A 14,757-nucleotide genomic window follows, 5' to 3' on the forward strand; every position below is an offset into this window, starting at 1 on the left:
TCATATTATTATCACTCAAACTAAAATAATTTACATCTAAATCTAAATATTACAACACTCATTTCTTAGATTTTGTATCATCTATAAACTTTAATAAGCAACAATTTAATTTTTATGTTTTAAAATTTTAAGCAATTTACAATTTCGTTCTTATTGTAAAAATTTTCATCAAAACTAAGCGTCAATTCTAGAGACTAAATAAATTTGATTTTTAATTCTACCTAGGTAAGAAAATCTACTAGTTTTGTAATATTTCACACAATAGGAGTAAATCATTCAAAAGGTGGAAACTATACCAACAAATTTAAAGCTTATTAAAATTAAGTGAATAAATTATGGAAAATTTGGAAATACAATAACTAGCAATTTTTACCTTTTAAAACTAACAATTTGATAGACTAGTTTTTCTTGGAAAATTTTGAACAAGATTTACCATCGAGATTTGATTTCAGGGCCTAGGTGATTGAAATTTTGAAAGTGGCATTTGTGACCATGAGCAGTTATAACTACTGGCTACCATCAGTTGGCTAAGAAGAGAAAAGTGGTTAGCCAATAGAAACAGAAAAGATGTAAATAAATTTTGATTTTAACAACAAACAAACAAGAAATTGAAGAACATGGCCAACTCCATGCCCAATTCCTTCCTCCTTCTTCATGCCTATGTCTATCACTTTTAAATCTCCACCAGAAAATAAGAAAGAAACTCTTAACCCAAATTTCAATTCTCTATCTATTTCAGCAACCTCCATTTTCTTCCATGTCTTCTTCTCTAATTCTCTCTCTCCCTTTCACTCTCAAGCCTTCTCACTTCCCCAATCAAACTCCCAAACTTCCCAATTCCTCTCTTTCCCTTCTCCGTTCATCATCTTCCTTCGCGCCATTTTCAACTCTAACACCTTTCAAGGTCTTTAATGGTCCAATCAAGAAAAGTAGCAGTTCTACTTTCGCCTATGTCACCGGCCCTGCGTCGGACCCTAATGTCAGCGAGTCCGACCCTAAGGTTGATGACGCCTCCGATTCCCTGGTTCGGGTTGTTGGAGTCTTGAATTTGGGGTTGTTCTTGAAGCTTTTGACCAAGCATAAGCTAAGGCTTCTGGGTTCTTTGCTTACTCTTCTTTGCTGCACTACTTGTACTCTTTCAATGCCGTTTTTCTCTGGTATGATTATGCATTTTATTTTTTTGCTTTTGTAATTGTTGAATTTTCTCTCTATTTGAATTCTAAGTTAGTAACTGTTTTGCTATTGATACTGTGTATTAACTCTTAAATCACACCCTGTTTTATTGAGCCATGGCAAACTTTTCGAAAGAATAATAATTAATTGAACCATGTCAAATAACCCAATCACAAAATGTAGCTACATGATCAAGCTGAGTAAAAAGATCACCAAATTTTGAAAACAAGATATTTAAATAAATACTTCAAAAGATAGCACCTTGAAAAGAGTTGTGTACTTAACTGTAAGAATGTCTGTAGTTAGTTGGGAAAATATCTAAAAGGAAAAAAGAAATTGACCCAACATTAAATTGTTTATTATCTGCACCCCAAATCATTCTTGTATTATACTAATGTGACAATCAATGAGTAGAAGTATTCCTTACTACCTTGGTTGTAGAAATCTTTCCATGGTCTTGAATCTTGAAAAGATGAAAATTAAGCTAATTGTAGGAATTAATTGCACACGGGATGAAATTTACTCACGTACCGATTGCAGGGTACAAATTGAGCTCCCAAAAGAGAGAAAAAAGATGAAACCCACACAACGTTCTAAATGGCATGCATGCTTCAGTTACATAGTTTTATTTTCAATCCTGAAGGTTTCATGGCTTGCTTTTGTAGGTAGATTTTTTGAGGTACTTATAGGTGCAAAACCTGGTTCCCTGTGGAGGCTTCTTAGTACAGTTGGAGTTTTATATGCATTGGAGCCAATATTGACTGTTTTATTCGTCACAAACATGAATTTCATGTGGGAGAAAGTTATGTCAAGATTAAGAGCCCAAATTTTTGGAAGGTTGCTGATTCAGAAGGTAATATTTTTTTTTTTCCGTTGTTAATTACAGTGTTGGAGTGTCTCTTAGTTTTATTTTAATATGCCGTGCTATTGAAGTTGACAGTTTGTACGCTGAATGTTCTATCACAGCTTTGCCACGCCAAGTAAATATGTGAAATTGTTGGTCTTCTGATTTACATTCTCCCTTTTCCTTCTCAGGTGGAATTCTTTGACAGATACAAGGTATGTATATTGAACCACTTAAACTTTCAGATTATGGATGCTTTTAGTAGCTTAAGCTAAATCTTCCCTGTAAAAGGACTACAAAGGAAAAGTCGTTCTGCATGTTGTTCTCTATTGTTATTGTAGAGACCGCCTGCACCAATTAGGGCAGAAAGATTTCTAGCTTGGATATTGTCCTCTGAATTCAAACTCCCTTGAATAGTGACTTAATAAACTCTTCCTTTCCCATATATTTATCTCGATTGGAATGTTGATTTCTTAGTCAAATATTCAATTAAATTGACTTGGACTTTTCCTTTTTAAGGTTGGTGAAATTACCGGATTGTTAACTTCTGATTTGGGATCTCTCAAGGATGTGGTGAGTGAGAATGTTTCAAGGGATCGTGGATTCAGAGCGTTCTCTGAGGCAAGCAACTCTTCACCAAGTACAAGTGAGCTGTGTGTTGCCTGTATTTGGCATATAGATTTGTTTCACTGTTGCTGATTGATATGTAGTGTTCTTATCTGAACTGGTTTTTCTCTTTGATTTTTTTTTATATTCTTAGATTTTGTGTCCAATCTTTTACTTACTTTCTATATTCCTTGTAACTGTATTGTTGAAAAATATGACTAAGTTTTTTAGTTGGTTGGTTCGTGGTTGAACATAATTTCCTACTTCTGTGAACCTTTAGCTGGTTGGTTCGTGGTTGAACATAATTTCCTATTTCTGTGAACATTTAACAAAGTTGCGTAATTTTTAATTTTCATTTCATTCTTTTCACTGAACAGTTCGATCTTGTTGCTCATGTTTATTGTTTCCTACAGGTGATTGGAACAATATGTATATTATTTGCTTTGTCCCCCCAGCTTGCACCTATTCTTGGCCTGCTGATGCTTACGGTATCTGTTTCAGTGGGTAAGTTTGTCAGTTCAGCTGGGTTCCAGCTATTTTCTTTTACAGTACTCTTTATAGACAAATTTTTTCTTCCTCTTTCTCTCGTCTTTCTTGGAACACATTTTTATGTTTGATGAATACTTAGTCAATGAAGCCTGTCGCTCTAGTTCAATTGTATATTTTGACCAAATTATCATGACCAACTTGGATGGCCCTTTTATTTTTACGTATGTTTGTACGTGTGCATGTGCTCTCCTACTTCTAAGTGATGCTGGGAATGTAAAGATGTTATAAATTCAAATTGAGTCCTCTTTCTAAGGGTCATACAGCTTTGAGAAGTGTGTTTCCTTAGTCTGTCGTTATTTCCTGAATCCAATTAGAACCCATTTTATATACGAGCCATTTTCCTCTTAGGTATAGGTTAAGGTCAGATGGCTTTAACAAAGGCAGCCATCTGAGCACCTGTAATTAACACACATGTTCTACTTAGGCATCCAAAATGATAGCCGGTGTACCAGGAAAAGATAAAGCAGAAGCAATTTACAGTTATAACAGAAAGCTATAGGCTACACCAATTTTCATGTCTTGTATTTTCTCAAGTTGAAATGCTGACTTTCATTTCTCTCAAGCTGTATACAAGCGATCAACTATTCCTGTATTTAAAGCCCATGGGTTAGCCCAAGCGTCCATGGCTGATTGTGCAACTGAGACATTCTCTGCAATTCGTACTGTGAGTTCAAAATACTTTGCTGCTTGGATTATCTCACTAAATTTAAAAAACCGGACCCATAGAATTCGTTCGATTTCTTTTGTTGAGATACAAAGTCGTTGATACAGGTGAGATCCTTTGGTGGTGAGAAGCGTCAAATGTTCAATTTTGGTCGCCAGGTAAGATATTATTAGGAACTGTGAAGGTGCCTTCAGATAAATCTCGGTCCCATGTTAGTCTACGGAATATTATTTATGTATTCTTGGATTTTGGCAGGTTATGGCGTATGAGAGCAGTGGCATATCACTTGGGACTTTCAAATCTCTGAATGAATCTCTAACTAGAGTTGCTGTTTATATTTCGCTTATGACATTGTATTGGCTTGGAGGAGACAAAGTGAAAGCGGTAATTTCCAAAATTTTCCTACTTATTTCTAAGTGTTTTAATATTGGGGTTTTCTTGAGGAGAGAATTGTGTTATACAGAGAAATATAAATTTTTCTAGTTAGTGTGGTAGATGAGAACTATACACTTTTTTAGAGAGAAAGGTAAGATAGAGAGACAAAGGGATTAATTAGAGAAATAAACTTCTCTCATAAATGAAACTTTTAATGGTAATGGAAGGGTCCAATTTTTTATAGGCTTGAGGATTTAGTTTTTACAGTAAAAGTTTGCGGTGCAATTGTAATACCTCCTGATGTACAAGTATAAGAAATGAGTTGTCCTTCTAGAATGAGGTCCTCTGTATTCTTTTATTTTGGATAGTATGCCTTTTTGTAATGTTGGTTTTTAAATATTCGTTCGTAATTTCGCTATATCAATTTAAGTTACGTTCCCTTCTTCATTTGAATTTAAATATATGTCTATGTGTGTATCTGTATTACATCTAATAATAAGATTATTTTTTACCTTGTTTTGTCCATCTTTAATTATTCATATTATCTCCTTGCAGGGTGAACTTTCTGTTGGAACCATGGCTTCTTTTATTGGATATACTTTCACGTTAACATTTGCTGTGAGTCCTCTTCCTCTTTGGTTTCTATTTCTCAATAATCCCATTCTTCATTACTGACCCAATTAGCATTTTCAGGTTCAAGGATTAGTAAATTCATTTGGAGATCTCCGTCGAACTTTTGCCGCTGTTGAAAGAATTAATTCTGTTTTAAATGAAGAGGTTGATGAAGCCCTTGCATATGGATTAGAAAAAGAGATGCAACAAAAAGAATTTAGATATAAGTTGTTATTCTCCAGCGATGGAAATAGTCAAGTGAAAACACAGTACATGGCAGCCCTAAAATCTTCTAGCGACATTATCAATCTTGCTTGGTCTGGTGATATTTGTCTTGAAGGTAAATATCTTGCAGTTTCCAATATCCACTGTGAATAGTCTCCTTGTACTCGAATAAATATATTGGTAGAAAGAATTATTTATGTTTGTTTTTCCCATCAAGTGCTTTCTACGTTTGTGCTGTGGCATTTATAATAACTAATGAATGGTTAAACCTTGCTAAGTCAAGTGTTGATACAAGAGTTCGTCTTAGTAGGTGAAACCTTTTCATTGCTATGTTAATCCATCGTTTTCTAGAGCTAAATTTCTTTGATAACCGGAATGTGTGAGATTGTCCTAGTTGAGATGTGCATAGGCACCATTTGGACACACACAGATATTACAATAAACAATCTCTTTTCTAAATCCGATTTCCATGCCTTTGCTCTCCAAGGAAATATACACTAATACAATGAGCTGTTCATGGTTGTGCTCACTTTGAGATTAGAAACTTGTTTTCTATAATTACATGTACTAAAGGTAAGGAGTTTCAAACTACACATTGCATGCCAATTGAACTATCTTGCTTTGGCATTTTGAGAAATGAATTAATGTGTTAATATGTTCTCGTTTCTTGTCTTGCAGATGTGTGCTTTTCTTATCCTTTGAGACCTGACGTTAACGTTCTTAGCGGTTTGAATTTAACCCTTAAATGTGGAACCATAACGGCACTAGTGGGCGCTAGTGGAGCAGGAAAGAGTACAATAGTGCAGCTGTTGGCACGTTTTTATGAGGTGAAACTTCCCTTTTATATCATCCAAGTTCAGTAATATAGAGATTGGTTCATGACATCGATATGCTTATTCTACAGCCAAAGCAAGGGCAGATAAAAGTTTCTGGTGAAGATATTCGAGCATTTGATAAGAGAGAATGGGCTCGGGCTGTCTCAATAGTGAATCAAGTAATATCTTGGCCTACTTAAAACTCACATTGAACATCACGATACTACTTAGCTCTTACCTTGAGAGGCTAAAGATTGAAACAGTGATCATTAATATTATAATTGACATACATAATGATTGCCCCAGTATATATATATTTTTTCTAGTTTATAAAAACAAGAGGAAAAGGAGAAAAAGGAACAAAAAAGCTAATAAGATGATGATTCAGGAACCTGTTCTTTTTTCGGTATCTGTTGGAGAGAATATTGCATATGGACTTCCAGATGATAATGTAACAAAGGATGAAGTTATAAAGGCAGCCAAAGCTGCAAACGCTCATGACTTCATTATTTCACTTCCTCAGGTTTGCTATATTCTTGAATGCACGTATTTTGTTTTGCTAGCTCATTTCTTGCTATTAACATAGTCTTATTCTGGAAGGGCTATGACACGCCAGTGGGTGAACGTGGAGGCCTTCTTAGCGGTGGCCAACGACAGGTATTGCAACAAAGACATCAGAAGAAATTTTGCGTTTGTTTGAGAAAAGAGATACTGACATTTAACTTACCATTGTAGAGAATTGCAATTGCGAGAGCTTTGCTTAAGAATTCTCCAATTCTTATACTTGATGAGGTAAGTTTGTATTGATCACGTCCTCTATGTCAACTGCATTCTTCTTCCTGCCCTGTTACTAGGGAAGAGACCTCATGCGTAGCCTACTCGACCCAGGAGTTCAAAGTCTAGTCACGGATCATGATGCCATCTTTCTTTCTTTTTCTTTTTTTTTTCTGTGTAGGCAACCAGTGCACTAGATGCAGTTAGTGAGCGACTGGTCCAGGACGCTCTAAACCATCTAATGAAGGGAAGGACAACATTGGTGATCGCACATCGATTGAGTACGGTTCAAAATGCTCATCAAATTGCATTCTGTGCTGATGGCAAAATTGTAGAGCTGGGAACTCATTTGGAACTACTGGCTCAGAAAGGTCAATATGCTTCGTTAGTTAGCACACAGAGGCTGGCATTTGAGTGAACTTCCTTTGCCATTTTACTGCATCCCCTACGTCGAGGCTCGCAAAAAAGTTCAAAATAACCATAAAAAAAGAAATACCCCAGTACAAATTGATGTAAACTAGTATGTAGCTGCTAAAATAACATTGAGAAGTTTGAGCAAAGGCATGCATTTTTTCCATCTTTTCCCAAGGAACCTTTAATGTTATTGAATATCTGAAGGAGTATAAGTACAGAATGTTCCTCAAATGAATTTTGGTTGACAATAATAATTCTATGTAATAAGTGAAGCCTGGATACCTTTAACAATTGTCTGTTGTACTTTGTTTGCTTTTCATTATGGTCTATTGATAATGGAAAATAAACAAAAATAATAACAATTGCAATGCCAAAGACCAAGTCTGGATCAAAGTCGTGGAATGATAAGTATTGTCCAACATTCTTTTCAACTATAGGTTGAAGTTGTTTGATAAAGGTTGTTCGTATAGAGCATTAGAACTTACGGTTTAGGGGCTTTTAAAGTCAAGTCATTTCACTTGAAAATTAAAAACAAAATTGTGAGTGTCATTTCAGTCTAACTTTGGTGCTTTTGGAGAATTCATTGTTTTTTATGTAACCAAGAATTGAATATTAGGTGAATATAAATTCAAGAATTTAAGTAAATGAACTGATTATTAAAGGAAAAGATATTGAAAAATAATTAAAAGGTAAAAGGACCTGCACTTATATTTAACCATAGGAAGGGTTTGAGATGATTATATTAAGATTATAATAACCACATTTTGCTACATTAAATATCATTTATTTAATTATTATTTCATTTAGCTAACAAACATCTAGTTTTTACTATTTCATTATTTTACATTCATAATTTTATTTTATTTAATTAAGGGTTTGAGTTTACTATTTCATTTTCAAACTAAAATAATTCAGAGTACAAACAAATATTATTATAATCCAAACACAAACTATTATAATTTAACTATAAAATTATAATAACGAAGATATTTTATTTAAACGGAAAGACAGTCTTTCCCATTCTAAACTAGCATGCATTTTTATTATTTAGAAAAATAGCATGCATTTTTATTATTTAGAAAAAATAGTTTTGTGTGGATGGATTATCCTAAATTTTGTATCAAGTAAGCTTTATGTTGTCTTAGTCTTCCTTGTCTAAAATAAGTGTTCTATAACTTCAATCCTGTTTCATCATTAAGATTCTAATAGGCTTTGAAACATTGAAGAAGGGAAAACCCTACCGTTTCAAGCAGTCCAAATAAACCAACAGATGAACAAATGGAGTGACACCAAAGAACTCCAGTTTTTCTTTCAAGAGGGTAAAGAAAAGAATTTTCCAATTTCATAAAATAAGATTTGAAAATTGTTTTAAACGGTGAAATGGACAAAAATATCAATGTCTATCCGTAAGAGATAATGATATACACCGATAAATATCTACCAATACCAGTATTCAAAACAGATTTTAAGACACAAAATATTACTTAGCTTTCATTATAGGAATGGCCGAAGACCAAAGCTGATTACATCTAAAACACACTGAAATGATATATCATTCTATCATAGTAGCTGCTAACAAGATATAACATTTTACATGGCACCAAAAGAACAGAATTTGACAGGAGATTAGCACAACAATGAATTTGTTAAAACTTAGAAAATCAGTACCATGCTGAAAATTCCTCTATCTGTTGTGCAGTAAAGCATGATGAAAAATAATTCACAGCTTGTATAGACAACAAGTCTCTTATTCAGAAGAAAGGAAAAAAGACAAACCAATATCCCAAGGATTTCCAAATTGAACAAAGGGATTGTTGAAAAACAAATTACTTATGATTTGGTTGGTTGCCATGATTGGTATCGAGTCCAATCTCTCTGTCCAGGATTAAGAGCATGTCCCTTGGAATGGTAGATAAGTTCTTCACCTTCCCCGGAAAAGTTTTCCTTATGTTCAATTCCATATCTGCTTGGTTTCAGCATCAGAAGCTGCAAAACATTTTTCACATTGCTTAGATTAATATTTAAGTTGCTTTTACTCTCAAACTGAGTTCTAGATGTTGTTATTAGTATTTCTATTCGTACTGGAATATTGGATTAAACACACGACATTCTTATGTTTTGCGAGCCTTTGCAAAAGATAAAAAGATATATGTGGATATTCAGTACCAATGTTGAGCTTTTCGATTTGTGATATAACGATATCTATTGACAAATCGATGTATATTTTCATTCTTGCAATTGGGTTTCTCCATATAAAATTTAGCTAAAATTTGTTAACACAAAGCTTATGTCATTAAAATTCGTGTTTTATAAGTATATTTGGACATGTGGCAAACAACATAATAGTTTAATAATATACCAATTTTTGGTAAGCAAATTTTTACCAAGCTTAGTAGAGAATTAAGTGCAAGGGAATTACCTCGTCTCCTGTATGATCAGTTATGTGGTGGAGCCAGCCATGCCATTCGGGTGGCACCTGAGAAGCATTATATCGACCCTTCTCTGCATATTCAACCCACCTGTGCCTACCTACAGAAATGTCAAATTCACTAATCACTACCTCAGCTTTTCCCAAAACATGAAAAGAGAAGGTTAGAGAACACTGGAACACTGAATAAGCATAATTGTTAATTCGATATTCGAGATAAAAAGGTTCCGTCCTATATAAGTAATAAATTCCTTTTCTTCATTTCACTTACCTGGTTTCATCCTATATAGGTAAAAAATTCCTTTTCTTGATTTCACTTTTAAAGGTAACGGCTATTTGATCCAGCAAGCTTTTTTCAACTTTCTTGTCAGCTAGTGTTTTTTAAAACTCAAGGAGTAATAAAGCGTAATAATCTTTTGGGTCTTAAGCACATGTTGCAGAAAAAAGTGGATTTTCTTAGGCGCATATAAAAGTACATTTGGAAGACAAATCATAGTTGAAGTGGAAATGTGGAGAAAAAAAACTCAAAACACAAGAAAGTTTGTATTTAGTCTTGGTAAATTTGATATTTTTCAGTTAATAGAGAAAAAAACCCTCATTATTACTATTTCCTAAATATAATGAAAAAGCCCCAAGGCACGGGGCTTCACAAAAAGCACACGCCTAAGGAGCACCTTATTTTGTGAGTTTCATCTTTCTAAGGCGAGGCACTAGACTTGTGCCTTCTGCCTAGGTGCGTACCCAGAGGGCTTTTTAAAACACTGCTATCAGCAGCAAGGTAGGATTAGGGAATAGAGCAGTTCTGAACAGGAAAAAAGTACAGCATTACTTTGTAACGAGAAACATAATCAATCGATCATGAACAATATCACTCAATGATGGAGAAATTTTTTTCTTTTTGAAAAGGAAAGGAGTCTCTTTTATTAATATGAATAATGAGACAAAAGCTCAAAGTACAAGAGGATTATACAATGAGCATAAGAACCTAGGGATTAGTAGACGCACCCGGACATTTGAACTAGGTTGACACCCCCTTAGTATCTCCGTCATATCCATACAAACTATTAGGAACATATAAAATGTGGGCAAATGAAAGCCACTACATCACAAGCAAATATAAAAAGGTGACCGAACAACCAAAATCCAAGATCTAATACAACAAAACTAGACTGAACATAAGCACCAGTAAGTAAGGTAGGAAACCAACAAACTCTGAGACTTTATTAGATTGCTGAAATAAAGGCATCCCAGTTCAGATTAAATTCAGATATGCTGTACTTGTCGAATTCCTTAAAGAGAATGCACCACATGGCGGAGTTTCTAAAAGGAAATAGTAATTTTCAATTAAACATTCTTTCTCCTAATATTAAATATTTGTCGTTGTTCAAGCAACTTAATCTACCAGAAGCAAATATAAACCTAACATGGAAAGTTTATTAAGCATTGGTTTACACATCTCGACCCTGACCCATAGCAAAGAGGTAGTAACATCATGAAACTCAAACAAAAACCAATTAGAGAAAAAAAAAAATACCATATTGAGTCTCTTCATCAACCTTCTGGTAATATTTATTACCAAACTTATCAACACCCACAAGTGTCGCACCAATGTTGTGGATCTTTGTTTGCCTTGAAAAGAAAAATGAAAAATTAGAGATGATAAAGATTACTCCTCTAAACCAAATAAAATGCATAATTTACATGGAAAGGAAATTATTCACGGCATGAATGAGAGACAAAAAAGTTGTTTGACGTCAAATAAAAAGCCAACTAACGGCACAATGGATTTATTGTTGATGGAAAATTTGAAGTATCATGAAAATCATAACATAATTGTACAGGAGCAGAACATTTGAGTCGAGGAAGAACTACAGTACATTGTTTAGTTAATTGATAATGCAGTTTTTAGTACCCCCAAGGCCTAAATATAACATTAAGTGTATTGACATTAATATAAATGATATTAGATGTAGATTTCTTTACGGAATACAGGCCCTTTTGAAAACAGAAGCTGACTTTTAGGAAAAAAATGATTCCGCTCTCCCCCCTCCCCACCCCCACCCCCACCCCCTAACCCCTAATCATGAATCTATTGTACCAACCACAGTGCCGACTACCAAACTTGACTCATTTCAGATAGAGAAAAAGGACTTCTCCATTGATCACAGACCTGCTCTTGACCAGACAAAAATCAAGCCACAAGAGACCGAACCTTCTTCCTCACCATTAAACGTTCCATCGTCCATTGGTTGATTGAATGCTTCAAGGTTCTGCAACAAGCCCCATTTAACCAGCGTTTCATCATAGAAACTCGATGTGAGGACCAAACAGTATGGGTCGAGAGAACGACCAACAGCAAGAGGGTGCTTGCAGAAATTGCCAAGCTAGACAATAATAAAGGCTTAAACAAGCTTATGATCCCTGTGGGAGAGACAGAAAAGGTTGGCGCAGCTTCTTAATTATTCCCACTGGTCTCCACCTAACCAACCCCCCCTCCAACAGCCTACCACCCCCCTGCTCAACACCATAAAGAACCCCCATCATACAAAGAGGTTTTTGGAAAGAGACATATTGCCCACCTACCAAAAGCATTACTACTGAAAATGCAAACCTTGATGTCTCTGTTGTTGTATACAGGAAGTCTTTCCATGATGACTGGTACAGGATTACAAGGGCGTTACCACAACACATCAACTATTTCTGTACTGTCAACCCATTTCTTGCTGATCAAGCTTTTCTGCATTGTGACAACGAAGAGGAAGTTGCTTCCGTATGCAAGATCAAAGATTGGTACAAAGTTGGTCCCTTTTTCTTGAGATTTGACCATTGGAACCCAACTTTGGCCTACCAGAAACAGGTTGTCCCCTCATTTGAGGGTTGGATAAAGATCCGGAATCTCCCCCTTAACAGAGGGGATGAAGAAACTTTAAAGTCCATCAGACACCAATGTGGAGGTTTTATTGGGACCACAAGGAAGATTCTTTCCCGTTTGGATTTGATGGAGGCACCAATTCGGATCAAGCCTGATCAAACAAAAATCCTACGACATTCTTTGAAACAAGCTTATAGGAAGAAACTATGGTTGAGAAAATCTAGGCTGGCTATGGACAAACAACGGTGGAATAGTATGCAGTATACACAACCCATGGTTTTGCAAAACCAACCAAGGATAATGCAAACCTTCATGCAAGCATAAACAAAATGTAAAGGAAGGCAACCATGAATTTTTTTGCATATACATCCGTGTTCTAAGGAGAGAGGGGGTGTTAGTAACCAACTATTTTATAGGAAAGCATAATATTTCATGGAAAATTTAACTTACAATAGATTTCCATCGGGTAAGCATTTCCTGCAAGAAACAAAACAGTTAACACAATCAGATTCTAATATTGGTGGAGAAACAGAGACAGTATCCATTTACAAAATGAACAAAGATGTAAACTAATTATTTACAACAACAATACATGCACAAACCAAGAATTTTATGTTCACTCCTCCAGTCCTCCTTCAAATTACACTATTCTAACCAGTCCCCACTAATTTAGTTTAACCCTCATTAAAGCAAACAACATATTTATCGTCTATTGACATCAAACACATGCCATAAACACAATTCCATTATTTGATCATTTGTTGTTCAAACATTTCCTGATAAGAAAAAAATATATAAACAAAAATCATTTAAAATCTCTTTAAACAACCAAGCATGCTTCACGCTTGAATTCTCGTTTCTAAAGGTTCAGTATCACACACAAGAATATAAACAATTTAAAATAAACCTTAATCAAATTTTTTTATAAAAACAAATGCTTTAGAGGGAAAAAAATAAAGCAATCAGCATGCAAAAAAACAAGCCTGCGATAACGGATTTCCATCTAAAAAAAAGATTCAACCTAGAGAATAATTACGAAGGAAAAGCAAAAAAAAAAAAAAGAGAAAATCCAAAACCAAAGCCCAAAGAGAAACATGCAACCTCACCAAGGACCAGACATCAAAGGGGTCCCTCTCCACACCTCTAATCACTCTATTGTTTGTTCCCCCAAATATTTCATAGTAAAGCACACATCTTGTCAAACCACAATAAGATGTCATTCTATTTGAAAGGCACACGAAAAACGAACTCCTTAATCGTCAAAGAAACATCCCTTTGGCAAGCTATCCAAAGTGTTCGCTCAACCAAGTAAGACTTGCCAAGTAGCGAACCTGACTTTCTCACGGATCCTAATCCTCCATAGCAATCAAAGACCGACTAGCTAGCAGGAGGGGATCCAACAACAATCGAAAACATAAAACATTTACAATTTCATTCTTGCAACAAAATTGAAGGTAGGGTCTATTAATGGAGATATTCCCAAAACTCAAAAAGAAAGAAGGGGAGTTAGATAAAAAGAGAGAAACTTGGAGATAACCAGTTCTGAAAAGCATCTATTTAGAAATTTTTAACTTTTCTTTTAAAAAAATCTACATTTTATCGGTAGACAATAAAGTAAGGGATTAAACTCGAAAAGAATCAATATCCATGTTTCACTTGCAAATTCCTGTTAAACAGTGCACTCCATAGCTACACAAAATACAAATCTGCAATAACAATCTCAAATAGGCCACTTTAAGGCCATAGAGAGAGTGCATTAACGATTCCCTACTGTCGGCGACTGAAAGGAAACATTCAAATTGGGAAAGAAACACCCATAGTCATTGAACATTAAAACAGCGATCTTCAGACCAATAAGAGAAACACCAATACATCACATCCATTAATCATAAAAGAAATAAAGGACACGAATTCTCGAATTCGGTAACAATAGTCAAATTACCCAAAAAAAAGAAAAAAAAAAAAGAAAAAACCACCACAAAATCCCCAGGGAGTTCACATAAACCATGGATGAAAAACGAAAAGTAGAGGAGGAAATTATTACAAGTAGCCTTCTTCCTTGAGCTCTCGCCAGAAAGTGCCGATCCCTTTGTCTTTGATCGATTTCAGAATCCCCCGCACCACCGACGCCATTTCTCCGATCGGTGTTGTTTGCTCACACGAGTAATAAATCAGATTGGTTGTTTTCTTTTCAGTTTAAGCAGCTGCCGTCGGGATGGTGAGGGTAAAATCGTCTTATTGGGGACTTTAGATGAAAAATAAGGGAAAAACTTATCAAACAAATAATAATAAATAGAAACTTTGTCAAAAATACAATCTTTCACCAAATATTTATCCCTCAAAAAAGTTATTCTTTTTTTGTCATCAAGTTTTTAAAAATAAAATTTAAAATTTTAAGTAAACTAA

General features: G+C 34.9%; 2 protein-coding genes across 2 annotated transcripts; one reads left to right on the forward strand and one right to left on the reverse strand.

Moving 5' to 3' along the window:
* Nucleotides 1–575: 575 nt before the first annotated feature.
* Nucleotides 576–7,342, forward strand: LOC101211598 (ABC transporter B family member 28). Its single transcript, XM_004143593.3, has 16 exons — nucleotides 576–1,157; nucleotides 1,839–2,026; nucleotides 2,209–2,232; nucleotides 2,537–2,638; nucleotides 3,037–3,127; nucleotides 3,736–3,836; nucleotides 3,944–3,994; nucleotides 4,092–4,220; nucleotides 4,767–4,829; nucleotides 4,905–5,163; nucleotides 5,727–5,875; nucleotides 5,953–6,042; nucleotides 6,252–6,386; nucleotides 6,464–6,520; nucleotides 6,599–6,655; nucleotides 6,819–7,342. The coding sequence occupies exons 1-16, from the start codon at nucleotides 758–760 to the stop codon at nucleotides 7,053–7,055; spliced, it is 2,133 nt and encodes a 710-aa protein (XP_004143641.1). The 5' UTR covers nucleotides 576–757; the 3' UTR covers nucleotides 7,056–7,342.
* A 1,172-nt stretch (nucleotides 7,343–8,514) lies between these two features.
* Nucleotides 8,515–14,607, reverse strand: LOC101211349 (probable NADH dehydrogenase [ubiquinone] 1 alpha subcomplex subunit 12). The gene is made up of 5 exons (XM_004143592.3): nucleotides 14,396–14,607; nucleotides 12,802–12,828; nucleotides 11,014–11,108; nucleotides 9,471–9,580; nucleotides 8,515–9,037 (listed from the first exon to the last, which is right to left on the reverse strand). Exons 1-5 carry the CDS (start codon nucleotides 14,482–14,484, stop codon nucleotides 8,882–8,884), a joined length of 477 nt encoding a protein of 158 aa, XP_004143640.2. The 5' UTR covers nucleotides 14,485–14,607; the 3' UTR covers nucleotides 8,515–8,881.
* Between the last annotated feature and the right edge of the window lie 150 nt (nucleotides 14,608–14,757).

Source organism: Cucumis sativus, chromosome 5, assembly GCF_000004075.3.
Source record: "Cucumis sativus cultivar 9930 chromosome 5, Cucumber_9930_V3, whole genome shotgun sequence".
Taxonomy (NCBI): Eukaryota; Viridiplantae; Streptophyta; class Magnoliopsida; order Cucurbitales; family Cucurbitaceae; genus Cucumis; species Cucumis sativus.